This window comes from Cynocephalus volans, chromosome 11 (genome assembly GCF_027409185.1).
Source record: "Cynocephalus volans isolate mCynVol1 chromosome 11, mCynVol1.pri, whole genome shotgun sequence".
Lineage (NCBI taxonomy): Eukaryota > Metazoa > Chordata > Mammalia > Dermoptera > Cynocephalidae > Cynocephalus > Cynocephalus volans.
Window position 1 is genome coordinate 109,736,005 of NC_084470.1, and position 18,992 is coordinate 109,754,996.

The 18,992-nt window shown below is 36.8% G+C and overlaps 1 protein-coding gene across 17 annotated transcripts in view; it reads left to right on the top strand.

The window, feature by feature from the left end:
- The window catches only part of ESRRG (estrogen related receptor gamma), a 546,637-nt gene that overhangs the window by 389,765 nt on the left and 137,880 nt on the right, over window positions 1-18,992 (top strand). For all 17 annotated transcript variants that reach the window (XM_063113805.1, XM_063113797.1, XM_063113800.1 and 14 more), the window contains one exon: window positions 10,566-10,682. In XM_063113805.1, coding sequence (XP_062969875.1) covers window positions 10,566-10,682 — 117 coding nt within the window. The remainder of the gene's footprint in view (window positions 1-10,565; window positions 10,683-18,992) is intronic.

Genomic DNA, 18,992 nt, shown 5'->3' on the forward strand with positions numbered 1-18,992 from the left:
TTTAGGTATTTAAATATTTCTGAGGGGTTTCAGATATTCCCCAAATTTGAAATTCTAATCTTTTATCTCCTTAGGCTTTACATTAATTATCTTATTTTTTCATTATCCTAATGAAGTAGGTACTACTATTAGTATTGTATTATTTTATAGATGTGGAATTGGACAATGTACATAGTTTTCAACCTCTTGAATTCAATACAATGCCTTTATGCCAGTAATAGAGGACGAATTTGTTGATTTGTAATAATAGCAATGAATGTATTAGTTTTTACGGTGTGCCACCCATTGTTCTAAGTGCTTTATGTTAATTATGTTATTTAATTTTTCCATCATCCTAATGAAGTAGGTACTACTATTATTATATATTATTTTATGGATTTGGAACTTGAGGCAAAAAGAATAAATTGCCCAAACAACAATTGGGTCCTAGACAATATGAACTCAGAGCTGTGCTCTTAACCCCCTCGTTATACATTTATATTTTAGAAGCTTGTAAAGCATTGAATAATTTTAAACTATATTTTTCTTGAGAGATTTTAGCCCGTGAACAAAATTTTCCATTAAGTTGTTAAAATAAAATTAAAATGGGGAATTAATAATATTCTAAAAGTTATTATTAGATAATATTGAAGATTTTTAGGAAAGAGACAGTCAGAACTAAATTTTATACATGCCTAATGTTTTGTAATTCATTTTCAGAAAATTCTTAAATGTGGAGCTTGAGAGTTCAACTCTTCAGTATTACCATATCAGGTGTCTGTCTCATTTTCCTGGATTTTTGTCTGCTGACACTCATTTCTCCAACTAGTTTTTGGTTGATAGTCTTAGAATGATCCTAAGAGTGTATCTCAATGCCCGCCACTGATAACACTTTCTCTTCAATTCTTGATTTCAGGAGCAAAGAGGCTTATTTCTCCTCCTGTTTTGATGTGAGAATGATGTCAATTTGCATAAACTTTGTGATCACAACAGAGGGCAGCTCAGGATTGATTCCTTTTTTTTCCTTAATGATGAATACTAGTAATAAGGAGAAAAAAAACCCGTTCTTTTTTAGTCCTTATTTTAAAAAATGTGTTATAGTCTTTGGAATTTAATCTGGTTTTATCTTGTTTTGAACAAACTTAAAGAAATAACCATATTTTTGTATACTTTTCTAAGGACTTCTCTGAGAATACCAGAAAGATAATTTAGTACAAGGAAATCTTGATTAATTTAGAATTTGGAGCTTAAAACCAGAATGTATCTTTAGCACAAATCTGAAAGCATATCCCAATCTGCATTCTGATATTCGTTTTTTCAGAGCATACTGTTTACATAGTTTCCATTTTGAAGAAGATCAGAGGTAAGCACAGTACAGGAATCCTCAAAGGAATGAATCTAGCCCAATGTTTTGTCCTTGAGTGCACCATTTTTATTTTCCTTTGCCTCCAAAGCATCTTTCTACTTCCAAGGTATCTTCTTGCTTCTGGAACACCGTCTCTGTCCCCCAGATTCTTGAGGCTGTGTTATATGTGGACAACAACTCCAACTTTTGTAGACTGTACAAGCAAAAGCCTTCTAACTACTTCCATTTGTTCTTCTCAGATATTATCAATTTACACAGATTTCTTTTTAAATTTCTGTACCTGACTTGTGGGAAGCTACCTTACAGGATTGTGAGCAAGACAGTAAACAATGAGTAACAGATTATAAAATATTTTTGTCAAATTGTAGCCTTTTGTACATATGGTTTAGATCTTAGATTGCTAAACCAAGGCCCCGGGGTCCAAATCCACTTTGCTAAATAAAGTTTTATTGGAACACAGCTATACCCATTCTTGTATTGTCTGTGGCTGCTTTTGTGCTGTGACAGCAGAGTTGAGGAGTCACAACGGAGACTGACCTGCAAAAACAAAAATATTTACTATTTGGGCCTTTAAGAGAAAGCTTGACAACCGGACCTCTGCTCTTCTCTGACAAGAATACAATTAAACAAATATTCCATGACGAGGAGGAGGTGTCTGTGTCCCCCTCCCCCGGACTGTCATCAGACAGGAAGCCTCCAACCTTCACTCTCCCTTGCTCGTTTTCCTCTGTGCTCCCCTTTCTTACTCCTCCTCCCTGGGGAAATGCCAGGCACTTTTCTGCAGTCCCTATCGTAGAGCCATAGCTCAGGCGTACAGATGTTGTATCAGAGAGGAAAACCTTGAGGCACAAACTCTGCACACGTGGGGAGCTGTCATTGCTCTCCTCTGGGCTTTGCTTTATTCCAAATCCAGCTTGCAGCCCTGTCTGACTTCCCTGACCCTTGGGGTAATGACTCTTTTTGAATGTTCCACCTTCTTTCACGATGAGGTCCATGTGGTGGTCTTTTGGTTTGCTTGTTTGCCTGTGCTTCTGACGAAGTACCTTTTTGGCCAAGCAGCACAAGGCCTGAAGAAATCCTCTGCCTAGCATTTCCTCACTCCCGTGCCGAGAACCAGCGCCTGGGCACTTGCTGAGTCCCTCTTTCTCCTGCATCCCAAATCCCTTCCCTGAGTATAGTTAAAATTTTGTAACTATTGTTAATAATCAATGCTCTTACTCTCTGTCAGGCACTCTGCTGAGAACCTTAAATATGTGATCTTACTTAATTTCAACAGCAGCCCAGTAATGTATCAATTAATATTACCCGTCCCCATTTCACTGACCAAGAAAGTAACTTCAAATGTTTTGCTTTCCCAAAGTCACGCAGAAAATGGTAGAACCAGGCAGGACTTGAGCCCAATTTGACTGCACAGTTAGGTCATAATCGATATGTTATACTGCCTCCTACAGTTTACATACAGATCAATTACCAGCACTTAGGTCAAGAAGGAGTTCCCCAAATCAGTATCAATTTCAGATGACACAGATATTTGTTAAATATGTGAACTTGATCTTAAAAGAAGACTAATATCAATGTCTCTTTTTCTGACAAAGTTCTGGGCACACTGATAGCATTTGAGAGTGGAAACACTTAAGGACAGTATTAGGAAAGGTTATGCTTGCTTTTACCTGTTTAAGGTACAAGGAAAATCACAAGATGTCACATAGGGTACGATCCAAATGCCTCCACACTTGTCATATGGACTTACTGAACCAATTCGTAACTGTCACTGCAAAATGTACATGTTGAAACTTTTTCTGTCCAAAGATAGTGAATGCATTAGACTTCATTGGCATTTCTTTCTTTTACCAAGAGTATTTTGTTAACAAATCTTTTTCTTTAGTTGTATGTTTTTAAAGAGAGATAGGCAGACTCATAGCAAAGTTGTTTAAAATTTGCAGGTGGAGAAAGAACATGTAAAAATTGATTTTGGATACTGGGCACAGCAAATTTGGAGGTTATGGTTAGCTCAAATATTCTGCTTTCCTTGTGGCAGTAGTCACCTTTGAGCTCTTTTATGGGGACTTCTGTGAAGGTGAAGTAAGTGTACACATCACATAGGGTATGCATTTTATGCTGCAGAAGAGTTGTCTTTCCCAAGAAGATATCACCTGAAAGCTAAAAAGACTGAATTCCTGCATACCTTGGATGAAAGAGATTTATATTCTTCATCATTTTCATCAATGAGTGCATTTTTGTTATATACTTATCATTCCCTTCTAAATGCATTTCAGAACACACCATCATGATTATGGATTGTTCTTTTTTTTAAATGTCATGAACAATAGTATTATTTTGGGATCGTTAAAATGCATTGTGTACAGCCTGACACCTGTTGCTTTGGTGACATGCTGTGTTTGGTTTCTGTGGAATTAAACTGGCCACAAACCATAGTGGTACAGAGGCAAGTTGAGGGATTTCTTTTTGAGGTGTTGAGAGATTCCATCTTTAAAAGCAACCCTATCCTATCCCACAGCTGCCCTTGCACCAGAAGTCTGACAGCAGCAGAAGACAATGCCAAGATCCATCCCTATCCCCTCACTCCCAGGATCCTATGTCAGGCATCAGAATTTCCTTTCCCACCAGCCACAATCGCAACAGCAGCAGCTACACAAAGTACCCTTTCAGAAGTGAGGATTCTCATTTTTATTTCTATTCTAAACAACATTCAATCAATTACTTTTAAAAGATTAGAGTAAGGCAGCATTGCCTTTTATTTGAGTACAAACTTGGTTTTTGTTTGTTTAGGCAGCTGGTTGGTATGGGATCCAAATCCTTGATCTTGGTGTTATAATACACACTCTACCCATTTGAGCTAACAGGCTAGTCCTAAGAGCACAGACTTTGGCTCCAGACTGCCTCGGTTCAAGTCCCGCCTCTGGCACTTGCTGGCTGTGTGATTCTGGCTATGTTACCCTTTCTCTCTGCCGCAATCTCTCATCTGCAAAATGGGAGTTCATGTATGTAACATTCATGGAAGAGTGCCTGGCACTGATCAGAATTGAATCCTACAGAATGTTCGAGAATCAAATATCGAAAGGTCTTTTCTATACCCATCTGTCTCCCCCATCATTTTTTAGTGGGCAGAGGGGGACAGTACAGAGGCAAAGAACATGAGACTTTGACATAATCCTATGTATGAAATCTCTTTGATAAGAGCCAGCTGTAACTGTTAACCTGGTGTGACACTCCTCTCTTCCCACCTCAGTATGCCACAACCTACACTTGGCAGGTGGTCTGGGGTCTCTTTAGTAGTCTGATACTGCCATTTCATGTAGTATTTTGGGGGATCCTTTTTTAGAGCCTGAGGCAGATTCTTGAAATTGATTCAGTGATGGCAGATCTTTGACCTTTGAGTGTAGATTTAAAATTTAATAATGGACAAAGATCATTTGGTATAATGTCATGATGAAGAGGGCAGTAATTGTTTGGGGTGACTATCAGATGTAACACAACCCCCACCCACTTTAGAGCCTGTAAAGTGACTCTAGTGGAGTTCTAAAGGAAAAATCAAAAAGTGTTTGTCATTTAATTAGATAGGAGGAGTAAGTTCTGATGTTCTATGGCACACTAGGATGACTATGGTTAACAGTTAAGTTTTGTATATTACATAACAGCTAGAGGAGAGGCTTTTGAATGTTTTTGCCACAAAGAAATCATAAATGCATGAGGCGATTGATACATTAACTACCTTAACCCAATAATTATACAACAGATATGTATCAAAACATCAGATGTACCCCGTAAGCTTGTATAATTACGATGTGTCAATTTTTAAAAAAGAATTTGTCACAATCCCTTGGGAACGGGTGTAGTATCCCTATGTAACTTATTTTGAAGTTTAACTTCGGAGAAAAAAAATAGCCCCCTTAACTTACATGTTCATGGATGTAATTATGACTTTTTTTTAGTTGCAGATATATAATAAATTATTATTCCAAATTATATAATCTCAGCTATAGGTAGTATTCTTTCCTATTTCAGGTGGAATAAGCAGAGTAGCTAGAAGCAAAGGAGCATTAAAACTAAGGAAAAAAAGGAAATAAAGTGAAGTTGTATTGCTGTAAAAATGGAAACACCTTAACTACCTATAAAGAGAGGGTTTTCTTTCTTTCTTTTTTTTATGCTTTAGGGCATTTAAAACAAAAATGCTACAGAATATTGCCTGCATATTTTCAATGCTCTGTAATTGTGTATTAAGGCAAATCTCATTATTTTAAAATTATTTAATGTCGAAAAACAATTGGATAAACCCCACTTGGAGTGCCCTGTGGGTTGTCTCATGACATTTGTTCTGTTAATAAAATTAAAACAATTGGAGGAAATATACAGATGCTTCTGAATTGGCTTTACAATTATGATGTCTGTATATATGAAAAAGAGGGCAGCTCTGAGGAGCTACATAAATACAAATGCATCATTACTGTGTGGGAGTGATGTGAATCGGAAGTAAAGATTTGACATATATTTTTATTTTGAGATGCCATGCTAATTTACATCATTCAGCCTTTTCACTGCCAAACTGTAAAAGTCCATTAAGTGACTGAAAGGAATATACAAATTATCCACTGGCACTCCAGGCTGGAGTTTTACATGCACCCTGTTATTCTATCCGCCAGCTAGCTGCAAGATTCTATTAAGCAGTAAGTGAGAAAATTATATTGCCTGCAAACTAATTGTACAAAAGACTCTGAAATAAGTAATCAGAGCCCAGGACTTTCTGAAAAGCCGCCAGGAGATATTATAAATTGCTCTATCATTCTTGTCAGCCTGGTTTAAAAATCCAGAGCTTGATCTGGTTCCCTCTGCAGCATAGTGCACTTCCGTAGCTATTGACAAAATTGGGAAAATTCCAATTGTGTCAACAGTAGCTGCCCGATTCAGTCCCTGGTGCCATCTAACAAATCTGTCCCAGAAAATAGCAAGCTATAATCCAGGAAAACTCCATGTCTGAAATGAGAATCCTATGCTGTGACAAGTAACTTCTGCATCCTCCTGAATGACTGTCCAGTATTAACATTCCAGGTGTCCACAGTTGCTTTGGAAATGTTTTGTCTAGTTTCCACTTTTAGTGAATCGAAGGAAAACAAGTGCCCCATAGAGATCATGTGGTCTACCAGGAATAATGTCTTTGAATCGTTACCAACATAGATGTAACATTGCTACCCAGGTGCTTGGGGCAGCACATTTTTTAGGATAAAATGCTTTCTTTATTGAATAGAAAAAGCACTAGCAAAGGTTTTTCAAGGGCAGAATCTCTGTAGTCTCTAGCGTGGATCAAAGACTTTGTGGGGTGGGTGATCATAGCCAACAAAAATGAACTAAGTAACTCCATGGGAGGGCTTGGAAATTAGAGAGGTTTTCCTCCAGCAAATAAGTTATTTAGAATGATGTTGATTTGTTTTTCAAGATATAAACCAGTTACTTAGTGCAATCAAGGTTATCATCCATACATGTCGAGACAACTTTATCGAAATAGAACATTTGTGAAGTATGCCTGATGTATTGTAAACAACTTCTGTACACTTAAGCTGAAAATACATCACTTGTGAAAACACTTGTGACCACTATGTTTTCCATCCATCCACAGTGAAATTTTTTACAAAAATCTTGTTGCGCTTCCTATATTTGGGGGAAGATTCCTTTAGCCCACCGTCGTCATTTATTCCTTTTTCATAGCATCATAGTTCAAGCATTTGCTCCTGTGTGAAGAACCTGCTGACCTTCCTCACCGTGCCATCTGTGTTGGTGAGACTGCATGTGTGTGCGTGCGGGTCCTGCACCCAGAACTGTCACGTGACACACTAAGCTCATTGCTCTCTGTTGACATGTCTTGTCTCCTCTGCGACTATGGACTTCTCAAGACCAGAAATCACGTCTCACCCCAGCCATGATATAAAATTCCAGGCTCTTTGATAAGCACTGAGGACTCAGCAGAGACTTAAGGCAGAATTCCCGCCTCAAAAATTCATTTGAAGGCTCTTTTAAAAATTTCCCTGCCTTTACCTTTCTCTTTGTCATTGAAGAATTATGGAATGTAATGGTTAGAAAGGAAACTAGAGTACTTCTTTTTATGTGTTCTAAACATCTCATGTGGCAATTTGACAAATTCCCTTCTGTTTTTTGAAGACCAAAAATCTTTACACGGTTATAAGTAGAAGAGTCATTCATAGATTCAGCTACTGTTATTAAATCACTCCTAAATATTTTCTCTAATTTGGCTTCAATTCTGAGAGAACCTATTTTGTCAATAATAATAAGTATTATAAGAAGATAAAAATTTCATAATTCTTTTAGTACCATCTATCATTATTTTCGTATGTTATTTTTCTTTTATTTTTATAGAAGTAAAGGAAATGTACTTCTATTTCCTTTAAAGCCTCTTTCATAGTTTTTTCTTTTCATACTTTACATCCCAGAAGCTTTTGTATTTGGGGGTGTTTCTCCACTTTTCAAGGTTTTCAAAAATTAATGAGATTTCCTTCTTTTTTTTTTTTTTCGATTATTTTTGGTATGATTTTACTAGTGTTCTTAATACTGCTTCCTAATGGACATCCAGCTCATTTGATTCTATGGATACTACTGCATTACAGCACTATAATTTCTTGTGATAACAAGAAAATGCTAAAAGTTATTATAAATATATTATTTTACTTATATGCTACCTTTTGGTGGAAGATTTTTATGCTGCATAAGAAATGGCCCTTGTCCTCCAGTACCTTACCATCTATGGATAATATGTATATGAAAAAATATAACAAAATATGGCCTGTCTGTATATGATGAGAGTACCCAAAAAGATAGGAGAACCAAGAAATGATTTTCTACTGGGATGGTCTGAGGAGTTTCCACGAAAGATTTAAATGGAACTGGAGTTGAGCATTGAGCTTTGGAAATAACTTTAAGGAGAAAAGACTGGCAAAAATAGATCATTCTCAGGGGGAGGTCTGAAGGACACTTAGCAAAAAATGAATAAATCAAATAGGGCGCCTCAGAAAGTTCATGTAAGGTAATAATTGTAATATTGCTGGAAAAGTAGATGAGAGTTAGATTGGGAGAGGACCTTGTTTGCTAATCTAAAATTTTGTATTTAATTCAGTGCAACATAAGAATTTATTGATTTTTTTTTTTAAATTAGGGTAATGGCATGATCAAAGCAGTCACAGGAGAAGAATGTGACGGTGGTGTGCAGCATTGATTAGAGTAGGACCACGTGGGGGCAAAGCACCCAGCGAGGAGATGCCTGCCACAGTCCAAGTGTGGCTGGCACATGCCTGATTTATGTTCCTTTCAGAGGAGTGTGGATGTGAAGGATGGGGATACAGTTTTCAAAGAGGAAGAGGAACTAGTCTGAAAAGAAAGATGATTATATTTGCTTGTGGTGGTGGGTCATTCCAGTAGACGTTTCCAGCACTGCGTTAAAGCTACAGTGGGACTGGTGTTCATGCCTTGATACAGGAAAATGAGCAAAATATTACTTCATACTGACTTTTCAGGCACAAGGAAGGAAAGAAATGCTGTTTGGAAAACTTTTTTTCTTTCTGATCCTTCTAACCAGTTATCGTTCATTCCTTTCTAAGACAGCAAAGGCCTGGGTTTCTTTCTAAATAAGTGTATTAAGAGCCATATAGAGAGGAGGGATCTGGTAGTGAAATAACTAATTAACCCTTAGAAAATTACTAGCCACATGCTATTGAAGCAAAAGACATTTTCAGGAATGGTTAAAGAAACTCTGCAGTGAAGAGTGGTTCATCCTAAGTTCAGTTTCTGAATCCTTTTGTTCTCAGCCACAGACAGTCTGGTTCCTGCCTTTGTCCTTGGTTTTCTATGAGTGTAGTCTCAGGAACATCTCTGAGGAAGGTGATGGTGTTTGCTTCTGTTGATGCAATTAATATTACTCTTATTATTTAACCTCATATTAAAAAGCAGTTGCTTTTATTATTATAAATGCCCTGTGTTAGAATGCTAATTTAGTCAAACAATTTTAACAGGCTTATCTCAAGTTATAATGTACAATTTTTTTTTAATGTCATGCATACTTAACCAATTTTCAGTAGTTATAAGTGGTTAGGTATTACTTCCTGTTGAATTAGCAGTTGCTGAGTAGTTGAGTCTTTGTACAGTCCCGCAATTCACTAATGTGATATTTAATGAGGAGACATCAGTCTGGAGAAAGGTAGTCAATATAAATCAGTGTTTACAAAGTGTGATTAACTCTGAAATATTTCATCAATGCTGTGGTCCCAGGCAGACTCTATGCTAATTACTAGAATCTGCGCATGTTTCAGGGGACTTGGACGGACCCTGAGTATTGCAAACATGGAGCTTCAAAATTGCAATTATGCTCGGACCGTCTCTGATGACAATTTATGCATTTGGTGTGATGACCTCCCCCTTCCCAAGAGGACAATAAACAGAATGCATTTTCATTAAGATACTAATGCACTTAATCACAGGGGGAAAGGGTTAGGAAGTAACGAAAGACCTTCAAGCACTATGTGACAGAGCTGATAGGAGAGAAAGGCTTTATTTTAAATTTTAAAGGCAGCTTCTTTACAAGCTGTAGGCAGCCCCGGAGCACATCCCATACATGGGCATCAGGACTAATTGAAAATATTCAAAGTTAAATTCAGATATTCATCTGGTTACATAATTACTTCAAATATGTAGGTACTACCATAAATGATGTGAAGTCTGATATTAAAAATATAATTTCGTAGCAGTTTATTCTTATTTATAACATCATCCTGGAGCCTGAGTGTTTGGAATTAATTATGCAAATAGTGTAACAAACATCATGATGATGATGATGACTTAAGATTCTGGAAGACGGTTACTTGCATCTTACTTCACCAATGTGAAGTAACAGTCTTCCAGAATCTTAGGATCCCAAATGAAATTTCAAAGTAGATTATGTTCATAAAAGGTTAATTTTAAACTTAGTCATTTGACGGGCTTTACCATAGAAATATGTCTTCCTGGTGTTCAACGTGTCTTCACTTGGTTTTAGCACAGCATCCAGCTTCAAGATATTTCTGACATTTGTCATGAATCTCACCTGGCATTTTTTGGGAGCGAGGGGAGTGGGAGTAACACATATGGCATTGCTTTTGGGATGCTGATATTTCCTGGGTCTTGAAAGTCTAACAGCTTCTTTTCTTCAAACTCTGTGTTTTAGGTAATATAGAATATAGCTGCCCTGCCACGAATGAATGTGAAATCACAAAGCGCAGACGTAAATCTTGCCAGGCTTGCCGCTTCATGAAGTGTTTAAAAGTGGGCATGCTGAAAGAAGGTAAGGCACTTTGCTCGAGTCCCTGTGCTGTAGGTTGGAGGGGGGGTGCAGAGGTACCGAGAATTACACTAATTTTAGAGAAACCAGAAAACGATGGGGTAACAGTAAGTTCCCTGAATCTGATGTCAGAATACTTCTTTACTCCTGAACTTTCTGATATCTCGTGGCTGACCACTTGACATCAACAGGAAGAGACAAGGTAGGACACATCTGATGTGCAGCTAAACCCACCAGGTATGCTCAGCAGTTCTGGTCATTTCATCTTTACAATTTGCAGAAGGTGAAGGATGAAGACAAACGAAGAGGCTGCTATCGTCTTTTTGTTTTTCTTCTCATTACTAGGTTCACAGTGAGATTTTATTTTAATTAATCATCAGTTTAGAGTACTCTTTTATTATTTTCCAACCTTGTCTTTTGGACTTATTTTCTACTATAAAGCTTGCAATGTGATATTAAAATTGCTTTCCATTTGCTTTCAGTTGGGGATAACAACCACAGATGCAAAGTAATAACAGTAAGCACATATTCTGTGCTAAACAAATTGCCTGAGTTCACACAGTTAATAACTGGTGGAGTCTGGAACTGAGCCCATCAATTCTAGACACCATTCTACTATTCCAGACGTGTCAGAGCTCCTGAAATATTTGTATATTTCAGCATGTCCAGTGAAACAAACGTTTCAGCTTGGAGATAGAGAAAAATTATTCTTTTCTTTGGAAGGCCTACCGTTTAGTATTTGTTTTCTTATGTGTGTCTGTACATGTGTGTATTTTTTGTAGATGTGCATTTTACGTACTACATTTAGATTTTTCTGTGTCCTCTTCAGAGAATAAATTAGAGTTTAAAATAAATATGATAATTTTATAAAGTAACAAAGTAAAAGCGTGGTAGTCAAAGTTTGAAAGAAAATTCGGTTGATTAAATATTTAAATCTATAGCTTCTTTTGAATCATAGAAATATGCTTTATTCCTGGGGTTTGCCCCATTAATTTGAGTATTTTGTTGTTACTGGAGATCCCCTACTTTGAATTTCTAAATCCGCATAGACCTGAGGGTTAATTCACCAAGAATGAACTAGAGCTTCAGTTGAGTGTGGTATTACTGTATCTCATATCTTTTCCTGGGTTGTTCTTACTCTAAGATTTTTACTGTGAACAATGTTATAGAAAGATGAGAGGATCAGATTATACTTGGGTACATGGAATTCACCCTGTATTTCTCTGCCTCTTACTTGTCTGCTAAGAACAAAAGAAGAGCCTCTCAAATTCTTCTTCAAGTCTTCAACTTTCCTCTTCACTTCAAAAAGAGCTATAAACAAACAAGTGTATAACTTTACAATTAAAGCCTTATGAAGAGATGACCAAAATACATGGCCACGTAAAAAAATAAAATGAAAAACAAGTTGTCTAGTAGGATGATTTACACACACACACACACGCACACGCACACGCATGCACGCACGCGCGTGCGCGCACACACACACACGCATCCAAAAAAGAAATGGTAGAAAGTAGATAAATTGTAACGGTGTGTCCATGGAGAAGATGTTATGTCGGCAAATAAAAATGAGTATGTGGAATACCTTCTATTGTGTAGCCTTTGGCACTATTAGGATTTTTCACAGTTAACAGATTTTACCTTTATAATGTAAAACTTGCTGAATATTTATTAAGGTCCTCCCATTTGCCAGGCACTATTCCAGGCTCCAGTGGTTCAACGGTGAAAAAGACAGACCTGGTTGCTCTTGCTAGAGAAAACATATGAAATTGCCGAAAAGACAATTTTGATAAAGGAAAACACAAAAATAAATGAAAACCCCAAAACAACCACCCAACCCACATGACAGTTTTCCTTTTAGTAAGTACAATAGTGACAGCTTACATTTTTGAGGTGGAAAAATTTATCTTGTCCATTGCCTTAAAACCCTATAGCAGAGTAACAAAAAAACAAAAACAAAACAAGCAAACAAAAAAGTCACCATATTTCTAAATGTAATGATAAGTGATTGACAATCAATTTTTGGTCTTAGTTATACTTATATTGCTACTTAGTTTGGCTGTAGAGACTCAAACTAAATCTACGCTCACTCACAAAGGCACAATTAAAAGTGGTTTCATACCCTTGAAAGTTAAGGAAACATTTTTGAAAAGCAAATTCGTTTTTTGAAAATGCTGTAAAAGTAGTGTATCAATGAAACCTTTGTATGGTTGTGTCCTAGATATGGATTTTATTTTCAAAAACTAAAGTACATGGAATCACACCTCCATTTCCAGGAAGACAGAAGTTTTTGATTAGTTTGATTTTACTACTGTAATGCACTCAACTATTCGCCCTTCCAGGTTTAAGGAGGAAGAAAATATATTTTCCCTTAAATAGTTGTTCCCATTGTGGTTTTGAGCAGGCGCAATCCTGAAGGGGGTAAGAGTAAATGAAGAGGTGTGAACTGTGTTTAATTAAACACTGCTGGTGAAAGTAAATGGGACAGAGCTTATCTATAATTCACACCTCTTCAGTTGCTGTTATCAAGCCTTTAGAGGATCTGTTTTCAAGGGAATTGCTGCTGTTGCTGATATACTCAAATAATAATTTATTTTCCTTTACTTCCTTATGCTCACTTTGAAGGCAAAATGTCAGTTCTGTAAGCGCCGACCCTCCCCTCTCCCCCCAAAATAGAAAGGATGGGATGGTTATGAGTAAACATGGAATATTTTTTTCTTTTGTACTTAAAAATGCAGTGAAATATTGCATTACATCCTGCATATAAATGCACAATTATGTTTGGCCATCTCCTTGGCTCAAGACTTGTTTTCTAAGCCCGAAGAGAATGATACCGTCTTAAATGTATCTTTATGGATGGAGAGGGATTTCAGTCCCATGCAGTATGTCAGAGATCATGATGTAGTAAATCTATTCAAATGTAAACCTGTTCAATTCAATTACCAGTCCATAATAAAATTTGCCGCTACAACCCCTGTGTTGACCACAGCAGTCCATACAGGCTGATGGCACAGCAGGTCTGGAAATTGACAGAGAAAATCTATTTAAACAAAAAACCACATTAGTTCTAGAATCTGAAATGAAATCAGATTTCAACAGCTTTGATGGAAACTATCTTTCCTTTAACTGGTATTTTTATTCAACTAGTCAAATCCATCATAGATAAAGTGTTGCTGAGCAAAATGAAGAGGTTTTCATTAAAAAGGTGCTTTATTGAAAAATGAAACTTACTTTAAAAAATATTAATACTTCGCTTTAGTTTTATTGACTGGCATTTCTACTAATTGAGGCATATTACTTTGAGAAGATATCTGAGTCCTGGGGAGAGTGAAAAATGGGAGCAGCGGGTAAATAATTCCAGTTGTATCCCACTGTGTATAAACATTTTTATAAGATACGCCTTCTCATCAGCCAACATCACAATCATATCTGCAAGAACTACGTTTGATCTCTGACATACTGCATGGGACTGAAATCCCTCTCCATCCATAAAGACACATTTAAGACGGCATCATTCTCTTCAGGCTTAGAAAACAAGTTTTGAGCCAAGGAGATGACCAAACATAATTGTGCATTTATATGCAGGATGTAATGCAATATTTCACTGCATTTTTAAGTACAAAAGAAAAAAGTATTCCATATTTACTCATAACTTAGAATTTTTGAATCAAAAAATTGCTACCAGTTGAAACAAACAAACAAAAAAACAGTTGTGTTGGAGAAAACACAGTGCTATACCATAACAAAACTTCAAGAAGTAAGTCAAACAAATGATAATTTGTTCAAATCCAAGTGATGGTACCATTCAGCATCCTGAAAAATCCTCTTTTTCTTTCTCTCTGCTCTACTTTGCTAGTAAGCGTCACGAATGATGGGCCAACATTATTTTTTCGGCATTATACCATACTGTATGGCAGAGAAAACCCATCTATTACATGATATCTGGGCTCAACATTCCCTTTTCATTTTTTTTCAGGTATTGCTTATTTGAAGGAAGAAACGAGAACTAATCAAGGTGTACCTATAAATCTGGTCAAGATTTATTTTTATTTTGATCTCTCTCCTTGGTTATTTAAAGGCTATTGCAGGACATACTGTTTCAGTTTTCTTACTGTCAGTAGCAAATAGAAACAGTTTATGAAAGCAATAATTGTTTTATTTAGGTATAGAATTCACTGATCAAAGGACTGAAGGGCGTTTTGATATTTATTGGCACAATGGGTTTCACCTTGGCAACTCCTAAGTATTTTTCTTTTACTCTTGCAGGTGAGCAAAAGACATATTTATGCACAACATTATATTCTCCAGCCAGGCAAGCTTCCATGCCGAAGGGTAGCTGAATCGAAGCAACCTAGAGGGCCAGTTTAGTTCTTTCATGCAAAGAAAGTGTGCTTTTTACTTAGCCTTTAAAAAAAGAAAAACAAATGTACTTAACATTTCTAATCTTCAGTTTCATCATCTGTAAAATGATGATACCAATAACAGTATTTTCAAATAATGTATTGTGACACATTAAGTGCTGTAATGTACCATGTGGCATAGAGTAACAACCAGATCAACATTAGCTATTGTTACCAGAGACAGTAAGAGTTAAGTTTTATGGACAGATTCTACCACCTCCTAGACTTGGGAAAATTGCATAACTCTTCTAGGACTCACTTGCTTTAGCCTGTTTACTTGTAAATATGGGGCTGAAGATAGAACTTACCTTTTGAGTTTTTTTTGTGAAGATCAAGTGATCTAATGTAGACACAGTGTCTGGTTAGCAGGGGACACTCTCAGCTAGAATCTGGTTACTGTGTATATCATATCGACCTGCAGGACTAACCCAAGTTCATGTAACATTTCTTATCCTTTGGACATGTTGATGGCCTTAGGGGTACTCCCCAAACTTTTTACAGAAGTACATCAATTAGTGAAAATTAATGAGGAAATTTATTCTTCAGCTGACCTTAGGTCAAGTGAAGAGGAACAGTATAAAGAGTAAAAAAGGGACTTCTACCCACACAGAAATTTTCACCAACAACACTGCAGGTGAAAAATACTTTTAATTATTGGTTTAACTTCAGAAAGGAGAATTTACTCCTTTGTCTTAAAAGGATAAAGAAGAGGAGGAGGAAAAGTAGGCTAAAGGAAAAAGGGCAAATCACACATCTTGAAAATGTGCAAGAAGAAATATAAGGCTTCTTCTAACCTCACAAGTACATTGAATCTTTGTGGGATTTTTTTCTGTTTTGATTTTTAAAGACTTATTTTTAGAGTAGTTTTCGGCTCACAGCAAAAATACCTTCCTCTTGGAAGGTATGGAGATTTTCGTACCCAGGTACTTTGAATTTTAAAATTTTGATATCAGAGCATAGCGGGGGGAAAAATATCACAGGATGGAAATAAGTTTTAATATATCTCAACAGATATTCAATTGCATTTCTTCCGTGTTCCTGGCAAAATATTATACTTTAGCTTTTGATTCTGATCTCTTCATTACCTAATGCTATAATTTTAAGGAGGTCTGTTCAGTTCTGAGTTTCCATTTCCATATATGCAAGAGGACAGACTGCTTTCTTTTTCATCCCTTTGATTCTACAATTGTATGTTTTATGGAAAATGTAATGCCTATAGAAGTACTATGCAATATATGGTATAAAGATACTTATAATTACTATGATGATGATAATGATGATATCAGTGAGGTTGGAACTACAATAGGAACTACAGTTTGATACACAAGAATAGTGAATTGTGCTATTTTGTAAATTTTGTCTTAACTGAAAATTCTTTGGGTGTTTTTCATCTCTCTGGAAGAGCAGAAAGTATGTTATTTTTGTCAATGTTAATAGATGTAAGAGTTGAAGGAATAATACAGCAGTTAATAGGTATTTAAACATTTAGGAACTAAAGTATTGATTATGTATTTCTGCCAGTGTTTGAAAAACTTTTGCTCTATATTTCCTCACATTTCCTACCATCTCTCGTCAATATATTGAAGTGCAGTCAATATAGTTTTACTTCTGTGGGCACCTGAAACCTCATCACAGATGACTATGATTGCTCCCAGTCAGATTTTATTTGAAGTATTGTTGTTACATTTTTAAAATAAAAATATGGACAGCAGTAAGAGAGGAGAAAGCAAGCTTATATAACTTTAAATGTCTTATTAATGCTTCCTCCAGGGGAAAAATAAGTCATTAAAACAAACAAAACAAATAATATAGGTATGTGTTGTATTGATGCATATTTTTGATTTTCATATTTAATCTCTTTAAAGTATCTTTCTATTATGGATGTGCTCAATGTTATGTATGCATAATTTCCCCCACTTTTGAAAAGTCTAAAAAATATAAGCCTGAAGATTTCAGGTAGGCAATGTAAGAAATATAGTAGAATTATGAGTCCTCATGTTCAAGATAAGTAAAAGCAGAGGTTGAGAACTGGCATTTGGAATCAGCCAGCATTCACATGGAAAGAGTTTAGGGTGTTAAGGTTTAATTATCACGTTATAACCCCACCTAGTATAGAAAAGTGGAACCCTGGTGTTAGTTTCTCATTAGTCAGATAAGGAACCCAAACTTCAGAGAGTTTTTAGTGAGTTGCCCAAGCTCCCATTGCAGGTAAAGTGGGGATGGGGTTAAAAGTCAAGTGTGTCATATTCCCAGGCCCATCCTGTCTCTATATCCAACTGTGCTGCCACCTTGGCCAGACAAGAGGACTTTCCTGCTCCACACTTGGGTAGATTGCTCACATCTCAACACAGCAGGTCAGCAGCGCTCGGACATATTCATCTGGGGGTGCAGGAGATGGGAGAGAGTCCCGTTATCATTTATTTGACTTCTTGAAGTTTTGTTATGGTATAGCACTGTGTTTTCTCCAACACAACTGTTTTTTTGTTTGTTTGTTTCAACAGGAAGCAGCAGGGCTTATGGGTCTAACAAGGGGGTTTGAGCCTAAGGTATATATGTAAGTGACATTCATTAGGAATGAATTTTTCCTTAGGAGTCTGATCTGAAGAAACCAGCCCTCTCACCTGGAGTTTGATGGGACTGCTGAACACACAGATGGTGGTGGGTATCAGCCTAGGAAAGGTCTTTGGGAGACAAAGAGCAGACTAGAGGGTTGCACTGGTTGTGAGATGGAGGAGGCAGTGTGTCACGAGCTGTGCAGTCAGAATGGCAAGACTGAGGGCCTGGGTCTCAAATGGGTCATGTCATCTACACCCAGCTTAAATTCTTTGGCTTGAAAATTGTCTTAAATCCATCAAAAATTGCCAGTCTCCATAGAATATAGAAGGCCCTCATCTTTTGCTTTGGCTAGCTTAATGTTTAGGAAGTTGTTGAGTGGAAGAAATGGTAGGGTGTGGAGATGGGGGTACCTCCTCTTCCTCCACGTTAGCAGATTCTTTGTCCAGAGGCCTTGCAAGGATATCCGGGGCTTTCATCACAGTCGATAGGGTATATTTCCTATTTCCACCTTTCATTTCAGAGAAGGCAGTGTGTGTGTATGTGTGTGTGTGTGTGTGTGTGTGTGTGTGTGTGTGTGTGTGCGCGCGCGCGTGCATGCACACATAGATATGAGAGAGAGCACAGATTATACATTTATTCATTTAGAAGGCATTATATCCCTCTAATCAGTTGTCCTGAGCCCCTAGGATATAAAGAAAAATTATCCCACAACTGTTTAGCTGCAACCACAGCTTGAGTCTTGATTATAGATGGCAGTGGGAACTCTGAGAGTCTTCTGGGTTTACCCTATCAGCAGGAGTAGCAAAGAGCAACTTACTTGTCTAATTACCCTTCTGTTTTGTATTTTCCATTTTAATAAAAGGTTCATTTAAAGGGTGTAGCATTTTCCAGGTAGGTTCTCTTTAAAAAATATAAAGCTGCTCAGGTCATTTAGTAACAAGTGGATTTGTTTTTGCTTACTTAAAGAGTCTGCTTAGTATAATTTATCCTAACAAAATATCTTTTGTAAAAACCTCTGAAGAAGACATTGCCAAGGTGATTTTTTTTCCCCCTCAAGTCTGATATCATTATGCTTCCAAGTCGAAAACAGAAATTATTGGTAGGGAAATTTGGGTTCCTACTGCCTTCAAAAAGCAGAACAAAGAAAAGGAGAAAGCTTTAATGGTATTCAAGGAAAATATTTCTGTGTTAGATGACAGTTAATAGAACAGCATTGACCTCACTGGTATTTCCTGCACTCTCTGTTGTAATATTATCCTAAGAAGCTCCCTCATTAATGCAGAGTATTAAAGAAAACTCCTAAGTTGAAACATAAGCATTAGCAAAGAGCACCTTCTTCCTGAGCTTTGTCTTGACA